Raw genomic sequence first — 24,341 nt, forward strand, 5'->3', positions numbered from 1 at the left:
GTGGTCTGGCAGAGGGTGAAACCTTCGCATGAGATCTTTAACCCCAGATAAATAAACAATAGAGGGTTGAAAAAACTGAGATTTTGCGAGGTTTTACAGTAAACCTGCGGAAGAGAGACAGAAAACAGTGCACAAATTTTTCAAGTGATTAGTCATGGAGGAGCCCATGATTACAGTATTATCCAGATAATTAATGCAGCCCAGGGTAGGCATAGTCAATTGCTCTTAAAATTGCTGTAAAACAATACGGGTGCAAATATTGAGACCAAAAGAGGTATTCAAAATCAGAACTTGCCAAGACTCTTCATCCGTGGGAATCTGCAGACACATTTCAGACAAATAAATTTTAGAAAAGTACTGGCCACTTGATATTTTCCTGAGAGGCTATGTATCCACGATCGACTGCGTGTTGCCAGTAGTACTGAAGTCGCCACAGAGGCAGAGTTTCTCAGACGGCTTCTGAACTACAACCAGCGGAGATTACCATACGCGTGCCATAACAGGTTGCATCACCCTAGAGATTGAAATATGTCCAATTCTGCTTTCACTTGACCTCTCAGGGTGACAGATATAGGACACGCACATAAAAATGAGGCCTAGCTTTGGATTTTAAAGAAATATGAGCAAAAACAATTCATAGTACACCCTATACCTTCTGAAAACAAGTCTGACGACTCCTCACACAGTATTTCCAACTGAGAATACGGTGCCTGATCGGACACAAGGTAAACTGTGTCGGTGACAGAAAATCCAGATGCCTGAAATGCATCCCTCCAAAAAAAGTTTTCAACACTGGCATCAGCAACCACCAAAAATATAATGGAACGAACCACTGACTTGCACTGGGCAGATGCCGTAAATTGTCCCAACAGCTCAATCTTCTGTTTGTTACAATTGACCAGCTCCCACGGGACTGGTGTCAATGGCGCAAGCCTAAACTCACATCAGTTTGAGAATGCCATAACGTCACTGCGGCACCTGTAGACAGAGCACTTACACCAAAACTGCCAGATGTCACTCAGATCTGTACCAAATGTTGTATGTCTATAAAGTATCAACCAGAATTTCAATCTAGTGCGTTCTGTGTGCTGTCGTCCAGCAGAATGGATGCAAACGTTAATAAAAAGTTACACCAGAATTACCAGAACACAGGAAAAGTGTGTTTTTGAAGATGTGCATGTTGCTGCTGTGGGTAAGTTGGTAGAGCGTTAGGTTGTTGTACCAAAAGTCCTGGGTTCATATCTGAATTAAGACTTTTTTTTTAACTGCTTACACATGGAACTGTTATATCTTTCTCTTCTTCATTGGCACTACATCCCAAGATGGTACTTAGCCTCTTTGACAATTTTCCACCATTTCTCTCTGGATTTCACGGTAGACCTCCAGTTATGTCAACCAACCCGTGCAGTGTCTTCTCCAACCTCGATCGTCCTCTTGCTCTTGTTGCTGCAGGTTCAGTGCAGCAGGCTTTCCTTGCAGGATCTCTCTCATCAAGTTGTATTACTTGTCCAACCCATCTCAATCTAAACAACTTTATGAACTTGACCACATCATCCTCCTTATAGCAGTCACAAAGCTCGGCATTCCTTCGCCACCGCCAACTCCCATTTTCATACACAGGTCCAATGATTCTACTCAGTGTATTTCTTTTGTGATCTCAGTCTACTTTCACCCTGCTCTGTAACTGTCCATGTTTCTGAACCATACATAAGTACTGGGCATATCAGAGTGTTATAGAGTCGGCACTTAGTCACTCGTGATAGAAGCTTGGATTTAAAAAGTCACAGCACTCCAAAATAACATCAGTTAAAAGCACTATGCAGGCCATAATTTCAGTCAGTGCCGGCATTTGTTTCTATCTTTGCGCCCAGTTAAGTGAAACATTCCACTCGTGCGAAAGTCGTTCTGTTATGGGTTACTGTGTGCTGTAAAGGTTGATTTGTTCCATTATACAGGGTGATCCCTTGATCGTGACCGGGCCAAATATCTCACAAAATAAGCATCATACGAAAAAACTACAAAGAATGAAACTTGTCTAGCTTGAAGGGGGAATTTAGATTGCGCTATGGTTGGCCCGCTAGGTGGCGCTGCCATAGGTCAAACGGATATCAACTGCATTTTTAAAAATAGGAACCCTCATTTTTTATTACATATTAGTGTAATATGTAAAGAAATATGAATGTTTTAGCTGGACCACTTTTTTCGCACTATAATAGTCGCAAACGTATAAGTGGTATCATGCAACATTCCGCCAGTGCAGACGGTATTTGCTTAGTATTACATTACCCGTGTTAAAATGGACCATTTACGAATTGCGGAAAAGGTCAATATCATGTTGATGTATGGCTGTTGTGATCAAAATGCCCAACGGGCGTGTGCTATGTATGCTGCTCGGTATTCTGGATGACATCATCCAAATGTCCGGACCATTCACTGGGTAGTTACATTATTTAAGGAAACAGGAAGTGTTCAACCATGTGTGAAACGTCAATCATGACCTGCAACAAATAATGATGCCCAAGTAGGTGTTTTAGCTGCTGTCGTGGCTAATCCGCACATCAGTAGCAGACAAATTGCGCGAGACTCGGGAATCTCAAAAACATCAGTGTTGAGAATGTTACATAAACATCGATTGCACCAGTACCATATTTCGATGCACCAGGAATTGCACAGCAACGATTTTGAACGTCGTGTACAGTTCTCCCACGGGGCACAAGAGAAATTACGGGACGATGATAGATTTTTTGCACGCGTTCTATTTAGCGACGAAGCGTCATTCACCAACAACGGTAACGTAAACCGGCATAATATGCACTATTGCGCAATGGAAAATCCACAATGGCTGCGACAAGTGGAGCATCAGCGACGTTGGCGGGTTAATGTATGGTGTGGCATTATGGGAGGAAGGAGAATTGGCCCCCATTTTATCAATGGCAATCCAAATGGTGCAATGTACGCTGAATTCCTACGTAATGTTCTACCGATGTTACTACAACATGTTTCACTGCATGACAGAATGGGGATATACTTCCAGCATGCGTGCGGTTGAAGTGGTATTGAATAGCATATTTCGTGACAGGTGGATTGGTCGTCGAAGCACCATACCATGGCCCGCACGTTCACCAGATCTGACGTCCCCGGATTTCTTTCTGTGGGGAAAGTTGAAGGGTATTAGCTATCATCATCCACCGACAACGCCTGACAACATGTGTCAGCGCATTGTCAATGCATGTGCGAACACTACGGAAGGCAAACTACTCCTTGGGGAAAGGTATGCTGTTACACGTATTGCCAAATGCATTGAGGTTGACGGACATCATTTTGGGCATTTATTGCATTAATCTGGTATTTACAGGTAATCACGCTGTAACAGCATGCGTTCTCAGAAATGATAAGTTCACAAAGGTACATTTATCACATTGTTCAAACGTGCTTATGTTCTGTATTTTAATTTAAAAAACCTACCTGTTACCAGCTGTTCATCTAAAACTGTGAGCCATATGTTTGTGACTATTACAGCGCCATATATCAGAAAGTGAAAAAAGTGGTCCAACTAAAACTTTCATATTTCTTTACGTACTACACGAATATGTAATAAAAAATGGGGGTTCCTATTTAAAAAAGCACAGTTGATATCCGTTTGGCCTATGGCAGCATCATCTAGCGGGCCAACCATAGCGCCATCTGGTTTCCCCCTTCAAGCTAGACAAGTTTCGTTCTTTGTAGTTTTTTCATTTGACGCGTATTTTGAGATATTTGGCTCGGTCACGATCAATGGAACACCCGGTATATGTACTTTGTCTTCTCTTCATTAATTTTCTTGACCCATCTTCTCCTCCCTCAGTTTTTGAGCTGAGAACGCTCTTTGTAGATCTCTAAATGTTCTCATTCAGTCCAAATCATCTGCATATCCCATCAGTTGTACGGACTTATAGTAGATAGTACCTCTTGTCTGGATACCTGATCCTCGCACCACCTTTTCCAAGTGCCTAATTGAAGAGTAGGCTGGAAAGCTCACCCCTTGTCTTAGCCCAGTTTGTGTGGAAGACTGGGGTGATAGCATATACTGCACTCACACAGTACACGGGGAGTGCCTTAGGGTGACTTCTGTCAAATGCACTAACTCCTCAGGCACTCAAAATTTCCGTATTGCCTCATAAATTTAGGCCAAATTTATTGTGCCATATGAAGATTTGAAATCAATGAAAACATGGTCTTTTCTACTGTTTGTGGGAGAGTAAATATCTGATTCACAGTTGACTTTCCTGGTCTGTACCCACACTGATAACTTCCAATAATGTTTTCTGCTGTGGGTGAGAGTCTACTGCAAACATGATATTTGACAATACTTAAAATGCAATATTTAGGAGTGTTATGCCTCTGTATTTTCTGCATTTAAATATATCTCCTTTCTTGTGCATGAAACACACTGTCATTTCATTCATCTGGCAACTCTTCCTTTTCCCAGATACGGCACAAAAGCTTGTATGCTCTGCCATTTAACTCGACTTATCCAGCTTTCAATAGTCTTTATATTAGGTTACCAGTCCCTAGTGCTTTGTTCTTCAGTTGGTTGTCTACTTGTCCTTGAGAGAGAGAGAGAGAGAGAGAGAGAGAGAGAGAGAGAGAGAGAGAGAGAGAGGGGGGGGGGGGGAGTAGGAAGGGGGGTGACTATGGCCTCCTAATCTTCTTCAGGGTGGATTAGGATCTCTACAATAGGGGGCTCTGGAGCATCCAACAGTTCACTAAAATATTCTACCCTCTTGATAGTCAGTTAGTAATTCCCCATTTTTCCTTTTACATATATTAATATGCAGCTTAAATGTTCTTTCACCATTAATTTTCTGATAGAATTTTCTGACATCATTTGATTTTTCAATTGTCTCCAATTCTTCAGTCTGCTTTCTTCCCTCTCACTTTTCTTCTTCCAAAGCAGTTTCTTCTCTTCTTTCCTTTTATTTTAATAATTTCTTACCACTAAATGTGTAAAAGATTTCTGAAGCATTTTCCTATAAGCCAAATTTTTTTTCATGTCTTATTCTTCTACAATCTTCATCAAACCAGGAATTCCGTGGTCATTTTCCTTCTTTCCCTAGCACTTCTTCTGCTGCCTTAGTGACTGTGTTCCTGCAAGCACTCTTTTCCTGATCCAGACTATCACTTACACAGGGTGTGTATAGTGTAATAATCTCAGAGTACGTTTCAGCAAGCTATTCATTAGTTAGCTTTGATGCCACATACTTTCTTTGAGATCTTCCTTTCCCACTTTCCTTGCATTAGGTATTAGAGCTGTTAGTTTTGCAGTTACGAGGTAGTGGTCTGACTCCACATTAAGTCCTCTGTAGGTATGTATGCCTGCCGTGATTATTTCGGCTGTAGATATGCTGATCAGTGCTAACAATGTTGCTTTATGGGTCCTTTTGTGTGGTAACATTGTGCTGCCTACAACCATGTTATGTTATAGTGCAAACTGAACAACTCTGTGTCCGTTATCGTTTGTTTATTCATGGAGGCTATGCTTACCTTTTGCTGGACGGTAATGATCTTCTTTCCCAGTCTGTACATTGAGGTCTCCAATAATTATTTTAACATCTTGCGCTGGACATTCATCATAGGCTCTGCCGAGGCTCTCGTGGATGGTGTCTAGTTAATCCACCCACAATAAGTTTAAATTCTTGTCTTGCTATGAACTCTGTACCAAATTCATGGTTGCTCTCTCGACCATGGAACTACTATATGGTAGATCCTTTTTGTGACATGTAAAAAGATTTCCTGGAGTTTGTAGAAATGTTGTCTTGGCAGTCTGCTTTCACTTTATTTCTTTGAACGTAGTATGTATAGAATACATTGGTAGTTTTACAGAACATACAATCAGAACAGAAAAATAAAGAAAGAATTGCATCACATGTGCAGTAGTAGTAGTAGTAGTAGAAGTAGTAGTAAAGAAAATAATAAGAAGATTAATAATACATATATAAAGTTCAAAAATCAATGCAAATAAGACCCACATGCACATGCACATGCACATGCACGCATGCGCCGTGTTACTCATTCATTGCCCATCCATCCTGTAGATTGCAGAATGAAAACCTGTGTTCGAAACAGAACTGTGTTGAAGTTTCAGAGGGTCTGGGTTCATCAATGAGTTTAGCCATTATCCACCTGTGATGTTGAGAACTGCACACTGAAGACCCAAAGAAACAGATACACCTGCCTAATATTGTGTAGGGCCCCCGCGAGCTTGCAGAAGTGCGACAACACGACGTGACATGGACCCAACTAATGTCTTAAGAAGTGCTGAAGGGAATTAACACCATAGCTGTCCATAAATCCATGAGAGTATGAGGGGTTGGAGGTCTCTTCTGAAGAGCATGTTGCATGCATCCCAGATTTGCTCAATAATGTTCATGTCTGGGGAGTTTGGTGGCGAGCGGAAGTGTTTAAAGTCAGAAGACTGTTCCTGCAGCCACTCTGTAGCAATTCTGGACGTGTGGGGTGTCGCATTGTCCTGCTGGAAGTGCCTAATGCACAATGGACATGAATGGATGCAAGTGATCAGACAGAATACTTAAGTACGTATTATCTGTCAGTCATATCTAGATATATCGGGGATCCCATATCACTCCAACTGCACACACCCCACAGCATTACAGAGCCTCCACCTGCTTGAACAGTCCCCTACTGACACACAGGATCCATGGATTTGTGAGGTTGTCTCCATACCTGTACATGTCCATCTCGATACAATTTGATATGAGACTCGTCTGACCAGGCGACATGTTTCCAGTTATCAACAGTCGAATGTCAGTGTTGACAGGTCCAGGTGAGGCGTAAAGGCTTATGTCGCACAGTCGACAAGGTTACACGAGTGGGCCTTTGGTTCCGAAAGCCTATATTGCTGATATTTCGTTGAATGGTTTGCATTCTGACACTGAACCCTCTGCCAGACACTAAAGTGTGATGTGCAGAGTAGCCACGTAGTAGATGTAGGCAGATTCGATATGATTCAGCCTCACCTTTGCGCGCCTGTTAAGTGGCAGGTTAACACACTCGGCTATCTGCACAGGTATGTGGCATTTGAGCAGCTAAATGAGGCAGATAAAGGCAGTGGAGGGAATAAGAGGTGATTGAGGAACCTGTTACAGCAAACACTGAGGTTCTTAAATCTGGTGGTCTGTCATTCGAGCATATTCCACTATATTAATGCTTTGACTATCTGGAAAATGAGACCCTTTCATCAGGAAGATAATGAATGGAGAGCAGAAACAGAAAAATTGGCTCAATATTTCCCAAACGTTAACTGAAAGAAAGGCTAAGGTCCCGATTTCGAGTCTCTATCTGCCACACCGTTTTAATCCTCCAGGAAGTTTCAAAGTGATACGGATTAATTTAGTTTAAGTGTAGTTTTGTAAATAAATTGTCTATGTCTGCAACTAACATGTCTGGAGTGCAGTGGATTTTAAAATGTGACATGTAGTGTGTTTTGTAAATCCAGTAAATAGCAGTTTTCGATTGTCTGGATTTTGCTGTGCTATCTGTTCAATTGGATTCAGTAGAAATGTTGGAACACGTGAGGCAATACTGACCCTATGACTCATCTTAGAAGAAAGATTAAGGAAAGGCAAACCTACATTTCTAGCATTTGTAGACTTAGAGAAAGTTTTTGACAATGTTGACTGGAATACTCTCTTTCAAATTCTGAAGGTGGCAGGGGTAAAATACAGGGAGCGAAAGGCTATTTACAATTTGTATAGAAACCAGATGGCAGTTATAAGAGTCGAGGGACATGAAAGGAAAGCAATGGTTGGGAAGCGATTGAGACAGGGTTGTAGCCTCTCCCTGATGCTATTCAATCTGTATATTGAGCAAGCAGTAAAAGAAACAACAGAAAAATTCGGAGTAGGTATTAAAATCCATGGAGAAGAAATAAAAACATTAAGGTTTGTTGATGACATTGTAATTCTGTCAGAGACAGCAAAGGATTTGGAAGAGCAATTGAACAGAATGGACAGTGTCTTGAAAGGAGGGTACAAGATGAACATCAACAAAAGCAAAACGAGGATAATGGAGTTTAGTCGAATTAAGTTGGGTGATGCTGAGGGAATTAGATTAGGAAATGACACTTAAAGTAGTGAAGGAGTTTTGCTATTTGGGGAGCAAAATAATTGACGATTGTCGAAGTAGAGAAGACATAAAATGTAGACAGGCAATGGCAAGGAAATCGTTTCTGAAGAAGAGAAATTTGTTAACATCGAGTATAGATTTGTCAGGAAGTCGTTTCTGAAAGTACTTGTATGGAGTGTAGCCTTGTATGGAAGTGAAACGTGGACGATAAATGGTTTAGACAAGAAGAGAATAAAAGCTTTCGAAATGTGGTGTTACAGAAGAATGCTTATGATTAGATGGATATATCACATAACTAATGAGGAGGTATTGAATAGAATTGGGGAGAAGAGAAATTTGTGGCACACCTTGACTAGAAGAAGGGATCGGTTGGTAGGGCATGTTCTGAGACATCAAGGGATCACCAATTTAGTACTGGAGGGCAGCGTGGAGGGTAAAAATCGTAGAGGGAGACCAAGAGATGAATACATTAAGCAGATTCAGAAGGATGTAGGTTGCAGTAGGTACTGGGTGATGAAGAAGCTTGCAGAGGATAGAGTAGCATGGAGAGCTGCAGCAAACCAGTCTCAGGACTGAAGACCACAACAACAACAACAAAAACAACAACAACAACGAGACTCATCTGACCAGGCGACATGTTTCCAGTTATCAACAGTCTAATGTCAGTGTTGAAGGACCCAGGTGAAGCGTAAAGCTTTGTGTCGCACAGTCATCAAGCGTACAAGAGTGGGCCTTTTGCTCCGAAAGCTTATATCCCTGATGTTTTGTTGAATGGTTCGCACACTGACACTGAACCCTCTGCCAGACACTTACGTGTGATGTAAGTGTGATGTGCAGAGTAGCCACTTAATAGATGTAGATATAGGCAGATTAGATTTGATTCACCCACTCCTTTGCCTTAACACTGTAGGCTATCTGCACAGGTATGTGGCATTTCAGCAGCTAAATGTGGCAGATATAGGCAGGGGAGGGAATAAGAGATGATTGAGGAACCTGTTGCAGCACACACTGAGGTACTTAAATCTGGTGGTCTGTTGTTAGAGGATGTTCCACTATATTAATGCTTTGACTATCTGGAAAATCAGGAAAATAATAAATGGAGAGCAGAAACAGAAAAAATTGGATAAATATTTCCCAAAAGTTAACTGAAAGAGAGCCAAAGATCCCGAGTTTGAGTCTCAATCCGGCACACAGTTTTAATGAGCCAGGAAGTTTCAAAGTGATACGAATTAGTTTGGTTTAAGTGTAGTTTTGTAAATAAATTGTCTATTTCTGGCAACTAATGTGTCTGGTGTGCAGTGGATTTTAAAATGTGAAATGTAGCGTGTTTTGTAAATATAATAAATAGCAGTTTTTGATTGTCTGGATTTTGCTCTGCTATTTGTTCGGTGTCAGGTTCTCGTTAACTCGGATACTCCAGAGCTCGCTGTAGTGCAGATTTAAAATGGTCCTTTTCCCTCGGGTGTCCCGTATTTTAATTTTTGTTCGCGGATGTGGCAGGTGCTGGACTTGAGGCAGACACCGGTGGGGGATCCGGAGGTGATGTGCTTCAGCCAGCTGCAGCGGCTGGAGGAGCTCCTGCTGGAGCGGCCGGGCGCCGTCGCGTCCGCCGTCGCCGACAGCTCGGACTCGTCGGACGGCAGTGACGCCGAGCTGCTGCCCTGCACCGCGGGCGCTTCCGCGGCCGGGCGCTGGCCCGTGCCGCGCTGTCGCTGCGGCGAGTCACCGCCCGAGTGGGGCGGCGGCAGCGGGGCCGGGCGGCCCTGCTACGGCGGCGCCAACTGCGGCTGCTGGGGCACCGGGGGGCGCTGCAGCCCGCCGCCCGACGACGTGGACCACCACCAGCACGCCCACAGCAGCTGGCACCACGAGGTCGGGCACACGGTAACGCCGTAGTCATGTCGTCTCGCGGTTCCCCTGCTCTCTCTCTAGTGGGTTGCCTTTTCTGCAATTACCTCTGTCTGATTTGCGGTGAGTTAAGAGTGACTCTGCTGGGGCACTCTCGCACGTTATTCCTGTACGGTGTAATTGCAGTGAGTTTTCCAACTGCCAGTGGGAGTTGTGGGGAGCGGAGGGAGCGAGACGGACTGCTGTTTAGACCACGGGGTGAGGAGACTTTCCGGGGAGGGGGGAATGAGCTGTGCCTGCCTCCCTCTCCGTTTGTGGGCAACGTGACTCGTGCTTTATGCTTCTGCGAGACAAAAAGTTGAAAATGTATGTAAAAATTCCTCAGTAGTGCTTCGTATTCAGAACTGAAATCATTTTATGCAGTGACACCTTTAATAAAGATTGTAACTGTTACAATTAAGAACATTCATCACCAGGAGAAGAAAAGTGTAAAACAGAGAGAAGTGCAAAGCAGCCATGCAGCAGATGATACTGTAAATACACTCATGCTCATAAATTAAGGATAATTGCAGAATGTGGTGCCACACAACGTGGCCTTACACAAAACTGGCACTAACAATATAGGCACACACGGCACGGATCTGTAAGCCTACGGTATTGGTGATAAGTTGAGAAAACTGTCCCGAACACATGTGCTACAAAACGCCACTGTTTCCTCCGACATCAATATGGGATATGATCACCGTCCACACGTACAGAGGCTGCACAACGGGTTGGCATACTCTGGATCAGGTGGTCGAGCAGCTGCTGGGATATAGCCTCCCATTCTTGCACCAGTGCCTGTCGGAGTTTGAAGACATGCAGTGATATGTCGACCGAGAGCATCCGAGACGTGCTCGACGGGTTTTAGGTCTGGAGAACAGGCAGGCTACTTCATTCGCCTGATATCTTCTGTTTCAAGGGGTACTCCTCCACGCTGGCACCTCAGTGGGACTGTGCATTATCCATCAGGAGGAAGGTGGGACACACTGCACCCCTGAAAAGGCGGACATACTGGTGCAAAATGACGTCCCGATACACCTGACCTGTTACAGTTCCTCTGTCCAAGACATGCAAGGGTGTACATGCACCAATCATAATACCACCCCCACACCATCAAACCACGACCTCCATACAGGTCCCTTTCAAGGACATAAAGAGGTTGGTATCTGGTTCCTGGTTCACGCCAGATGAAAACCCGGTGACGATCACTGTTCAGACTATACTTGGACTCGTCTGTGAACATACCCTGGTACCACTGTTCCAATGACCATGTACTGTGTTCTTGACACCAGGCTTTACGGGCTCTCGTGTGACAAGGGATCAATGGAATGCCCCTTGCAGGGTGAATAAACCATGTCTGTTCAGTCGTCTGTAGACTGTGTGTCTGGAGACAACTGTTCCAGTGGCTGCAGTAAGGTCCCAAGCAAGGCTACCTGCAGCACTCCGTGGCCGTCTGCGGGCACTGATGGTGAGAGATCGGTCTTCTTGTGGTGTTGTACACTGTGGACGTCCCGTACTGTAGCGCCGCCTCGACACGTTTCCTGTCTGCTGGAATCATTGCCATAATCTTACTGTGCTATAACTTGGCTGTGTTTGAACAGCCTCCAGTCGCCCTAGTATTCTACCCCTCGTAATGTCATCAATATGTGTTCTTTGAGCCATTCTCAACACTGTCACCATTACCATGTCTGAAAACGTCTGCACACTTACTCGCAGCACCATACTCTGACATGCACCAACACACCTCTGCGTATGTGGGCTGCTGCCAGTGCCACCGTGCGATGACCGCAGGTCAGATACACCGCATGTCATACCCCGAGGTGATTTAAACCCACAAACTGCCCACCATTGCGTTGTTTCACCATGTATCAGCATTATCCTTTATTTATGAGGATGAGTGTAGTAACAGTATAAGGAAAAACATAGATTCCTACTCACCATAAAGAAGACAAATTGAGTTGCAGGCAGGCAAATGAAAAGACCATTACACATTTAGCTTTTGATCAACACATTCTTCAGAAAATGAAACACACAAAAGCAAGCACAGCTCACACCCATGATGACCACCTCCTTCAGGTCTGGCTGGAATGCATTTTGGAATGTAATGCCGCTACTGTTGTTCGGGCATTGTAATGAGGTGGACTATATAGGCTACAAGTTTTTGTGGTTGCCTTCACTTTAGTGTGTTTACTGTTTGACTGGACTGTGTTGCTCTATCTGAAGACAGCACACTGTTCTCAAAGATGCCAAGTCCGTGCCCACCAGTCACCACAAAATAAATTCACATGCTGCTTCTTTATTGCACACGTATTTTACCTCTTTTGTATTCATTCCATGTTAGATTTTGCTATAGCATACAACTTTAATGAAGCTCACAATCAGTATCTGCATTTGTAATTTAGCTCTGTCCTCTGTGTCTCTCCCTCGACAAGTGACTTCATGACCATTGTCTCGCACATGGAGATTCTGTGGTTCACAGTGAATCTCTGCAGTGGGACGGCGTTTTCACGTAATAACTGCACCTACGAATGAGTGTCTCCGTGTGTAGGAATCCAGATGCCCATCACCCCTGCCTTGCAAATATGCTGCATCCATTTCCACTCTCGTGACTTGCACAAAGGAAACAAATTTCCTGCACAATATGTGACCCAAAACACTTACTTACTGAAATAACAAAAATGCTTTCTCAAGGTTATGACTATAATTTTCCAGACAGAGAGACAAATTTCTTCAAAGTGGTATGTCACTCCTGAAATTGTCGAATAGAATGGGAGCAGCAATCTGGAGGGGCCAGGGAAGGGAAAGGGACAGCAGGGCACAGGTGCGGGAGAGGAGAATGCTGTTCGGTGGAGCATGCAGGGATTAGATGGAGGATGACAAGAGTGCCACCATGCACAGTATCTGCACTTTGGTATAGGGAGGAGATGGGGTGGGAAACGAGAAATGGAAAAGGAGATGAGTAGTGAAGGGGGGGGGGGGTGTTGTGTGACGATGAGGGGATGTGCCACACTCTACCAACCCCCCCCCCCCCCTAATTCCCCCCCCCCCCCCCCCCCCCCCCGACCCCTTGTGTTTTATTTTAAGTGTGTCAAAAGAATATTAATGTTAATTTCAGTGATGTTTCCACTTTTTGTATAAAATTCAGTACCTTACTTCAATAATAATTGATTATATCACTCGTGAATAGGCAACAGCCATAAGATCAGTTGTAGCGTAAAGTGAGAATTATCTCCTCATTTTCAAAAATTCATATCATTGTTCAGTCAGATATCAATATTTAAATTTTTATAGTACATTGCTATCATATAGGTGTGCAAACTATGCAAAAATCATATTTTTATATTCAGTCCTACCTGAGATAACTAACCCAAAACTTTACAAAAAATGAAAATTTTCAAATTTCAAAAATTTTTTAAAAATTAAGGAAACATTTGTAATTGTTCTTGCTCTATATGAGGCTAGCAGTGTGTGATACCTACCTATAGGAAAAAAATACTCTCATAAATCACTCCTTGTTTGTTATTTTTGGGCCTAAAAAGTGGATTTTTGAAAATTAGGATACCAAACTTTGGAGGTAAATTTGACTGGTTATTTTGAATTTAGGGTATTTTGTGTCATAGACAATGTTGTAGAGGACACTTTTCATGTCAATCGCAGTGTTGTTACTTAAACCAGTGCAGAGATTTTCAAATTTTCGCTAATGTCTTCAGACTGAAAAATCGTCGTGCACCTACAAATAAAAATGGCTGCCATCCAGTGAAGGTACCAGATAAATTATTTTAAAAAAATTGTTTTGAACTTCTCAAGTATAGGGCAAACACACACAAAAAATTAAAATATTTAAAAGTGGTCAAGCAACCAACTTAATTTTTATTGGACCACTTCATTTGGGTTGACCCTGCGTCTTACCAACAAATCTTCCAAATCCTTGACATTCTCAGTCCTTTGGCTCACATTCTTTTTCAGTATTACTTCACTGTTTCTTAACTTCCATGACTTGAGCATTAAGCCCATATTATGTAGTGATAGCGACACAGCTGACTGGCTGTGGAAGGTAGCCTCCCAGTGGGGAAGGTGTGTCTCGGACTCCTGCCATATTAAAGTTCCTATACTTTGAGTCATTTTGTTTCCTTTCTTCTGCGTTTTATGTGAGTGTCTGCCTCACATGATTCCACAGTGATCAAACTGTCAGTCCATACTTTTCTTCTCTTCCAAACCTTTGGTTAGTAAGGGTAGGGAGGTACTGTTAGCCTTTGTGTATCTCAGATACTTCCCCACCACACGTACATATTGATTCACTATCAGTTCAAAGACAGTTCCAACATTTAACGAATGCTGAGTAGCCATAAGTGTACCCGGAACTGTTTTTCACGACAGGGTGTATACAACTCGGGATGACTAGGAAATCTGAAAAGACCTGGGAATTTTTTTCTTCCTAGAGAAACCTCAGAATTTTTTAGAATTCTGGAAATTTTTCATTGTTTTAGTTTCCAGTTAAATTTTTGTAATATCGACTGATAAGAACTGATACTCTACCAAAGAATTCTACTTTAGCCCACTTCGTCAGAATGATAATGCACCACAAAATGGAGAGTGAAGAACACCAAAATAAAACTTAAATTGCAAAGAAAATGCTTCATATACAACAAAACACAGTGCACACATAAGTCTGCTGACAGCAAAATGTGTCAAAGGCTGTAGGACGAAAACTGTGACGTATTTGTAACGACAGACTGCTTTCCATGAGCGTGGCATCACAAATGTTTACATTAGTTTTGTTCGAGTTGTTGCTGGCGGGCTCGTGTGCGTGCACAGCTGGGTCGCGTATGAACAGTGCATTCTCCCACTTCTGGCTACTCAGAGCATGGCCTCAGAAAGCCACTGGAGGCCATGCTGAGTGAATGCATTGGGCTGAGGCAACATAACGGTTTTGTTTCCTGAAAAGAAAGAAAAAAAAAAAAAATCAATCAATCACTGAGGTATGGTGCGGGAGCTTTATTGGGATGCAATTTTCACAAGTGCTTTTGCAACAGTTCTGGTCATTTTCTTCACATTGCTTCATGCAAACAGCACATAACTTGAAGGTAGTATTTCTTATTGACTGTACGGCCATAAGGCAGGAACTCGGAATGAACTACCCCCATTGTAATCGAAGTTAACAGTGAGAAGAACCTTTGCATAGAACTTGTCGAATTTCTTTGTGTTCAGCTTTTCAGGCAGATACCACTGGGATGATTGTGTCTCGATTTCAACGTCGTGGCCAGGTGGGTAACGGGAAGAGAGGATATATCGAAGGGCAAGTTCCCATCTCCAAAGTTCTGATAGGTTGGTGTTAGTGGGAAGTATCCAGATACCCAGAGGGTGTAACACTGTGCCAAGATGTGCTGGCCATGCACCAAGGCATGTTTAGCCACAGGGTGATCCTCATTACCAACAAACACTGTCTGCCTGTGTCCGTTCATGTGAACGGACAGTTTGTTGCTGGTCATTCCCACATAGAAGGCTTCACAGTGTAGGCACGTCAGTTGGTAAATCACGTGGGTGCTTTCACACGTGGCTCTGCCTTTGATCATGTACAACTTCCAGGTTACAGGACTGGAATAGGTGGTGGGAGGGTGCGCGCGTGTGCATGTGTATACCTGTCCCTTTTCCCCCCCTAAGGCAAGTCTTTCCGCTCCCGGGATTGGAATGACTCCTTACTCTCTCCCTTAAAACCCACATCCTTTCTTTTGTCTTTCCCTCTCCTTCCCTCTTTCCTGATGAAGCAACCGTGGGTTGCTAAAGCTTGAAATTTGTGTGTGTGTGTGCGTGTGTGTGTGTGCGCGCGCTTTATATACCCAAAAATTTGGAGCATGCTGCCCTATTTACTGACTCCTTTTCTTGTACTACATCATTTATTGGTATCACACTATTTGTTATGCAGAACTCAATATATTGTGTTTTTTCAAAATTTAGGGAGAGTCAATTTTTAGACAGCTACTTAATATTGGAACTTCCTGGCAGATTAAAACTGTGTGCTGGACTTAGACTTGAACTTAGGCTGTGAAAGGCAAAGGTACTGGGTCTGTCCCCCAGTCCTGAACACATTTGTGATGTTCCAGAAGGTATACATAACATGTTGTTAGCTATATTTTGTCACTGACACCTTCAGAATTTTGAAGAATAATTGAGCAGACAACATCAAAAGTGATATAAAGGTAGGATTCCGATTCTTCAGTCTATCTTTGTATAAAAGTTACACGGACAGGGCTGCATCGCATGTTCCTACATTTCTCCCTTATACAGATGGTCCCTCCCGAGGCTGAAGTCTATATTTTTCCGTTCTACAAATAATTTGTCAGTATTTTACAGCCGTGACCTGTTAAACTGATGGGTCTGTAATACCCAAAAACAACTGGAACAATATTGCTGTGGATGGAGCTAGTGTAGTATGCATTTCTGCCGCTAGACGTGTATAGCGTAACTCATTGCCATTTCAGTGCCACCTCTGTTGTCAACCTGGCTTGTTCTGTTCATTTGCAGTGACCATTTTTGCTAGTACTGTTGTGTTCTTGTTTTTTTTTTTTTTATGATGGTAGATTTAAGTGAACAACGTGCAGCTATGAAATTTTGTTTTCTACTCGGTAAAGATACTGCCGAAACTGTTTTAAATGGTGAAAACAGCTTATCAGGATGACGTTATGGGGAAAAAAGTATGCGGGTGACTTGCTCGATTAAAAAATGGTGACATGTTGACTGATGACAAACTTTGTTCTGGACGTCCATCAGCTGCTCGAATCGATGAAAATATTGAAAAAATAAGAGAGCTTGTGATCACAGACCGTTGACAGACAATTGGTCAACTGTCAGAGATTAGTGGGTTGTCTTAGAGCTCGGTTTAATGGAAGATTTGGGAATAAAAATTGTTGCTGCCAAGTTTGATCCTCAGGTTTTGACTGACAATCAAAAGAATGTTGAGTTAAAAACATGTTGTGCTTTGGAACAGTAGTTGGAAACTGATCTAGATTTTCTGCCATAGGTCATTACTGGTGATAAGTCATTGTGCTATTTTCATGACCCAGAAACACAGTCAAGCAAATGGAAGACATTATCATCACTCTGCCTGAAAAAATATCGCTGAGTCAAACAAACATCATCAAAACATTGCTGATTTGATTTTTTAAATATTTTTTTTAATGCCGAGGACATTGTTCATTCAGAGTTTGTTCCTGCAGGTGAGACTATCAATCAAACCTTTTAGTTGGAAGTTTTGAGAAGTTTGCGCAACAGTGTTCGTCAAAAAAGACTCGATTTGTGGCAGATAGAAGGCTGGTTCTTCCACCACAACACCACACTAGCACACCTCTGTTAGACAGTTGACTAAAAATGGCATGGATCTGCTGCCCCACGCACCTTACTTGCCTGACCTGGCTCCGTGCGAGTTATTCTTATTTCCACACATGAAAAGGGCCATCAAAGGACTCCGATTTGACAGCATTGAAGAATTCAAGGAAAAAAATCAATGGAGGAGCTGTGTGCCATATCTAAAGATGACTACAAAAAATTCAAACAGTGGAAGTATCGATAAATGTATTAGTTGTAATAGAGAGTATTGTTGTGTGAGCAATTTGAAAATATGTAGCTTTTAAAAAATAATACCAGTCTTTATTTTTTCTTTTTTTTTCCACCTTGCACTCAATATTCACCCCTGACAGCAGCTGCCTTCTCTTCTAGTAGCCTATAATTAAACACTCTCCCTCTCCCTCTCCCTCTCCCTCTCCCTCTCCCTCTCCCTCTCCCTCTCCCTCTCCCTCTCCCTCTCCCTCTCCCTCCCTCCCTATTTCTTTCTTTCTTTCTTTCTCTCTCTTTTTATTTTTTTTTGTACCCATGCTATGGGATTTCTTTTTCTCCACGTAAACTATAAACACCAAAGCAAGAAGTGAAAGCTTTTCCTTTCATATAATTTGTGTGTGCGTGTGTGTGTTGTGTGTGTGTGTGTGTGTGTGTGTGTGTGTGTGTGTGTGCGTGTGTGTGTGTGTGTGTGTGTGTGTGTGTGTGTGTGTGACAGAGAGAGAGAGAGAGAGAGAGAGAGAGAGAGAGAGAGAGAGAGAGAGAGAGAGGGGGGGGGGGCTGGCTGGCATTGGTGGGAGAGGCTTTCCTCCCCCTTCCAGCAGCTCCTATACCACATGCGGTGTTCATTGCCATTGACAGTTGCAGGGTCGTCATCCAGGAGTCAACTGCGTGGACTGGTCACCGAGCTTGATGGAGTCTGTATCTGACACTGGGATCTGCTCCCTGGGGAAGGGCACACGCTCCGCTCCGGGCGTGGTCGTCGTGCGGATGGTCGGCATTGCCCTGACAGAGCACAACCCGCGCCTCCGGAAGCTTGTTGTCCGCGGGTCAGTATTGTGTGTAGAGCGATGCCTTGCCTCTGCTGTTAGTCTTCACTTGCTAAAATTGTGTCCTGGCAGCAAGTTTCACATAGATGGTTTTATATAATTTACAGTGTTTGCTCATTTTTACTGAACAGGCACCAGTTACAGTGTATAACAAACTTTGTTACCATTTCTAATATTATTGCCTCAGCCTGCATTGTAGCAGTCCTTGTTTGAGATAAAGTACTGCCCAATATGGTGATATGAGGTGTGTTCAAAAAATAATGGGAATCTCAGTTTTTTTGTAAACATTTTTATTTCTTTATCTACTCCAATTATATACATACACCAGTGCTTTTTTCAAAACACTTCTGGAACTCTTTACCTTTGGCGTAACTTTTAATGCTATCTGTAATGCCGTTTCAATGTCATCGTTTATGCTTGTAGAACAGAGGACGTTTAATGTTTTCTTTATTTTTATGAAAAGAAGAGTCACACAGGCCCATGTCTGGCGAGTATGTGGGCTGAGATCTTGATTACAGTGCTGTTTTTGGCCAAATATTTGTGAATGAGCAACAAAGTGTGAGCAGATGCAGAATAGTAGTGCAAAAGTGTTAAATTACTTAACCGTAAATAGGTTTTCTGCACCAATTTTTCCTGAAAGCAAGTTGGTTTTAATTAGCGTTCCAATACACCATTTTATTCCCCACTATTTGGGAACAAAACCTATTTTTTAACATAATCTCCATTCCAATACGACTGGCTTATACCACTTTACTGGGAGGGCCCATATACCTACACTGTTCAACTCTACTGGTCGACGTCGGAGTCGACGTCTCGCTGCATCGATAACTTCTCAATCATCTGTGTACTGCTTCCTCCTGAGTGCATTCTTCATTGGACCAAACAGATTAAAGTTGAAAGGTGAGAGATCCATTCTGTAGGATGGATGAGGGATAACAGTCCAATTAAGTTTACTAAGCCCCCTCACGTGCACAGACTTCTGTTAGGCCTCACATTGTCATGGAGTTTTCCTGAGGATAGCATGATACATTTCAGCATTGTTTGCAGCTCCATGAGGGATTGATTGATTGATTTTAACAGTGAAGCTAAAACAGCTTAGGTCCGACCCGCCACTGCCCTCACTGAAACTAGGTTTATTGTGCGGTATCGCTCCCTGTATGTCTAGTAAAGCCAACCAGTGCCCTTAAATAGTGCAAGGAGTCTGTCTACCAGTTTTTTTGCTAAATACAATTTCTTCAGGTCTAGTTGTCCCGAAGATTGTCTATCTTTCACTCTCCAGTGCCATGCGTTCGAAGATTAGGTGTGATGCAATTTCTTCACTCTCATCACAGATCCTACATTTAGGGTCCTCTTCCGTTATACCCATTGTGTGCAAATTTTTTTGAAATTCCCATGGCCTGTCGTCAGTCCAGTCATGAGTTTAATCTCTTTCCTGTTCAATCCCAGGATTACAGAGCTTCTTTTAAAACATGCCTTGAGTATCATTACCTTACCATGTTTTTGTTTACGGACCTCAGTCCAATATCCTACATGCTGTTTCCTAAGCCGGTTCCGTACTTCTAATTTGATGATAGCCTCGGTGATTGTCAGGACAGGTTCCGGTCCAATAAATGGAGTTGTCCGCATCCTAGCCAATCTGTCGGCTTGTTCATTGCCACAGATCCCTGAGTGGCCAGGGACCCACACTAGGTTTACCCTATTGCTTCCCCCTAGCTCCACCAGAGCCCTGTGGCAATCTGCAACAATCTTAGATCTTGTTGCAGGAGCTGCCAATGATTTCAGGGCTGCCTGGCTGTCTGCACAGATGTAGATGCTACGGTCATTGTAGCACCTATGTATATTCTCCTCCACACGTGCCCTGATTGCAGTAATTTCAGCTTGGAACCCCGAGGCCAGTTTCCCTAGAGATATGATGCTCTCCAGTCTTGGCTGAACCCTGTACACCTCTGCCCCAACACCTACTGTGAGGGAGGACATTAAACCTCTCAAGAGTCCCAGAAGACTTTATCGGCTGAGCGTGTGGCTTTGAATTTTTTCTTCAGGTGAGATGTGGTGTAAGGTCAATCCACGGATTGCCATTTTGTTTCTGCTTCAAAGTGATGAACCCACGTTTCATCACATGCGAGAAGATTGTCATAGTGAGCCTCGTAACATGCAAACAATGAAGTACAGATGGTGCTATGTTGCTCATTATAGCCTTCCGCCAGGCATCGGGGGACTCGACAGGCACACACCTTTGAGTACCGCAACTGGTGGTAGTGTGTCAGCACTACCAAGAGAGACATCTAGAATGAGATTTTCACTCTGCAGCGGAGTGTGCGCTGATATGAAACTTCCTGGCAGACTAAAACTGTGTGCCTGACCGAGACTCGAACTCGGGACCTTTGCCTTTCGCGGGCAAGTGCTCTACCATCTGAGCTACCGAAGCACGACTCATGCCCAGTACTCACAGCTTTACTTCTGCCAATATCTCGTCTCCTACCTTCCAAACTTTACAGAAGCTCTCCTGCGAACCTTGCAGGACTAGCACTCCTGAAAGAAAGGATATTGTGGAGACATGGCTTAGCCACAGCCTGGGGGAGGTTTCCAGAATGAGATTTTCACTCTGCAGCGGAGTGTGCGCTGATATGAAACTTCTTGGCAGATCTGCCAGGAAGTTTCAGAGACATCTAGTTGTGCAGCAAGGGCTCAGATTGTGATCTGTCGATCACCTCAGATGAGTGTCCTGACATTAAAACACTGCAGGAGTCACAGCTGTGCGTGGCCGGTTGGTATGCAGAAGAAGATACAGGTTTTCCGCAACCTCGTTGTGATGCTGACAGATGTCTTGCCCAACAGCCTCACTGTACGTTCGTTAACTCCCAGGTTTCTGTATACATTTTGCAAATGCCTGAATTTGAGGCGTGTTTTTTAAGTAAGGTCCATTTTGTTGTAGGCACTAGTAGTTCGTGCGCATACCGCAACGAGTGCGTGCGTTGTGTACCGGCATGCCTCGGCAACAACTGTGCTCAGTTTCAGCTCTGTAGCTAACCTGTACGGCTCTGTTCTGTGCTTTCAAAATGTTTGACTACCAGCTTGCTGCCACACTTGAGGTTTGCTCACTGATACAGTTTTTGTCAGCAAGGAACCTGTCTGCTGCAGAAATTCATCTGCAAATTTGTGAAGTGTACAGTGATACTGTTATGAGTGAAAGCAAAGTGCATAAGTGGGTAAGAGAATTCAAAGATGGCAGTGATAATGTCCACGATGAGGACTGCTCCGGTCGCCCTTCTTTGATTACAGACGATTTGGTGGCTTTGGTTGAAGTGGCGATTCGTGAGAACAGGCGCTTCACAATAACACTTTACAACATTGTTTCTGAACACGTAAAATTTAGGAACTGTGCTCCCATTAGGTCCTGAAACTCCTAACAGAGGACCACAAAAACCAAAGATTTGAGTGTGTGATGAAGTTCTTGACTCGTTATCACGAAGGTGACGGCTTCTTGAGTCAGAATGTAACTGGAGACGAAACATAGGTTTTGCATATCACGCTCGAATCGAAGCAATAGAGCATGGAAAGGAGACACACACACTCGCCTGTAAAGGTGAAGGCCAAACACACTCTACCCCAGCACAAAAATTCATGGCGTCGGTGTTTTCGGATAGGTATGGTGTTTTGTTGGTTAACTTCATACAACGAGGAACCACTATCAATGCAGAAGCATACTGCCAAGCCCTGAGAAAGCTATGCAGAGCGATTCAAAACAAATGACACAGCATGCTGACAAAGGGAATTGTTCTTCTCCATGAGAATGCAAAACCTCACACTGCAGGTCAGACCCGTGATTTATCGGACAGTTTTGACTGGGAGTATTAGACCACCGTCTCTACAGTCCTGATCTTGCTCTGAGCAATTACCATCTGTTCCCCCACATCAAACAACACCTCAGCGGCAACCGTTCCAATGGCGACAACATGAAAACAGCAATGAACTCTTGGTTATCAGAGCAGGCGGCAAGTTTTTATGAAGGGGGTATTTTAAAATTGGTACAGAGTTATGATACGTGTTTGAACAAACTTGACAACTATATCGAAAAATAGTGTATTTTCTGAAAGTAAATTTACATTTTTGAAATAACCTTATGTTGTGTACTTATGTTCAAATGGACCTTATTTAAAAAAACACGCCTCGTATTTGCAGCGCTCTGGTTTTGTGCTAGAAGAAATGCAGTGACAACTCTGTGATTGAAACTTCCTGGCAGAGTGAATATCTCATTCTGGGAACTCTGTGATTGGATTGCACCTCCGTTACAGATTCCATTCTGATGGCTATGTACAGCACCACCACTTATCTGAACTTCATGAAATTACAGGGGCTGGGAATGTTCCACATTGTCCCATAACAAACTGAAATTGGCTGAGAATAAACGGTGTTGTATTACATATTGAAAGTTCCTCACAATACTCTTCACAGATAATTCGACCTTCAGTCAACAGCTAATGGTCTACTGTGCTGATAAAATCCAAAAATACAATAAGGGTAATGGGTCATTCCACATAAAGTGGACCAAATGAGATGGACCCAGCAGGACCATTTCCGAATCCCGTGAAATTTTTTGAGTAGGTTCCACAATGTGTCGCACGGATATAAAAAAAAAGTCAGCTCGATATCTCCTTTGATTCTATTTCTACACTATCTTGTAAATAGATGTCCCAAATATGCATGACCTGTATGCATGCTAAAGTGCCAACTTTGGATAATCTGTATGAAAGGACTCTTGTCTCAGAAGTGCCTGATTTTGTATAGTTAAACAATGGTCCACTTCACAAGGAATGACCCTAACTTTCACATTGAATTTGCCAAGCTTTTTTGTGTCTCGGTAATCCACAATGCGACTAATAGAACAATGGAGCCTTAGTTTCGATGTAGAATCCTTAAACCTGTGTTTCATCGTGTATTCTGACACATTTCAATATTTCTGCATCGTTGTTCACTTCAAATGCGACTCATGAGCAACTTGCATTCACTGGTGTTTTTGTTAGCGATTCAGCAGTATTACTGTCACAAGTTTCATACCTAAATAATCCGAAAAAAGAACTCACGGCACGAGCACCATCTCAAGTTGTGCTTCAGCGATCATTCACAATAATTTCTTTCAACATTGTCGATTTTACCAGTTGATGATGCTTTGGGGTGTTTGGTGTGCTCGTCATCTTAAACCTCTTCGTGGCCTCCTTTAAAATGCTTATACCTATCTGAAATAATTGTTTTACTTTTGCCATACTAACCAAAAGCAATATTTAACATTTCTAAAGGTTCACTGCATGTTATTACATTATTACAAGGAGATGTAATAATGGGTCACTGATTTATTTCTAACCTTTTTGCAGCTGAAATCATACTAAGTATTGGATATCGCTAACACTGTACAGATACTTCCCAAACATGTTTACCGACTCAATAAAGAAAAAAACTTAGAACAACTATTTGAAGCAAAGTTGGTATATAAAAGACTTCGCTGGAAAAGTCAAGCAATGGAAATTATATGTAGAAATATCAACAATGTAGGAAAAGATAGATTTGCTACTTACTGTAGAGATGACGCATTAAGCTGCAGAAATGCACAATTAAGACACTTACACATAAGCTTTCGGCCACAGCCTTCATCAGAAAAAGAAAGATAAACACGCACCATTCATTCACACAAACAAGCATGTCTCGTGTACATGACTGCCAACTCTGGCAGCTCAGATCAGAATACAGCTATTGTGTGGATTGGAAGCGGCAGTCTGGAAGGGGTGGGGAAAGGGTAGGGACAGCAGGTACAGGAACGGTGGGGGGGGGGGGGGGGGCGGGCTGGTGAGGTGCACTGTCTGGCAGAGTGGAAACTGTTGGGTGCCAGGTGTGGGGACAGTATTTTACAGTAGGTTGAGTCCGGGATAATTATGGGAGTGGAAAATGTGTTGT

General features: G+C 43.0%; 1 protein-coding gene across 5 annotated transcripts in view; it reads left to right on the forward strand.

Annotated features, from left to right (window-relative positions):
• Positions 1–24,341, forward strand: part of LOC124552538 — a 74,727-nt gene that overhangs the window by 18,352 nt on the left and 32,034 nt on the right. For 2 of the 5 annotated variants that reach the window (XM_047126852.1, XM_047126853.1), the window contains exons 6-7: positions 9,625–10,008; positions 18,205–18,392. In XM_047126852.1, coding sequence (XP_046982808.1) covers positions 9,625–10,008; positions 18,205–18,392 — 572 coding nt within the window. The remainder of the gene's footprint in view (positions 1–9,624; positions 10,009–18,204; positions 18,393–24,341) is intronic. The other 3 variants (XM_047126854.1, XM_047126855.1, XM_047126856.1) reach the window with 3 other exon arrangements.

Source organism: Schistocerca americana, chromosome 10 (genome assembly GCF_021461395.2).
Source record: "Schistocerca americana isolate TAMUIC-IGC-003095 chromosome 10, iqSchAmer2.1, whole genome shotgun sequence".
NCBI lineage: Eukaryota > Metazoa > Arthropoda > Insecta > Orthoptera > Acrididae > Schistocerca > Schistocerca americana.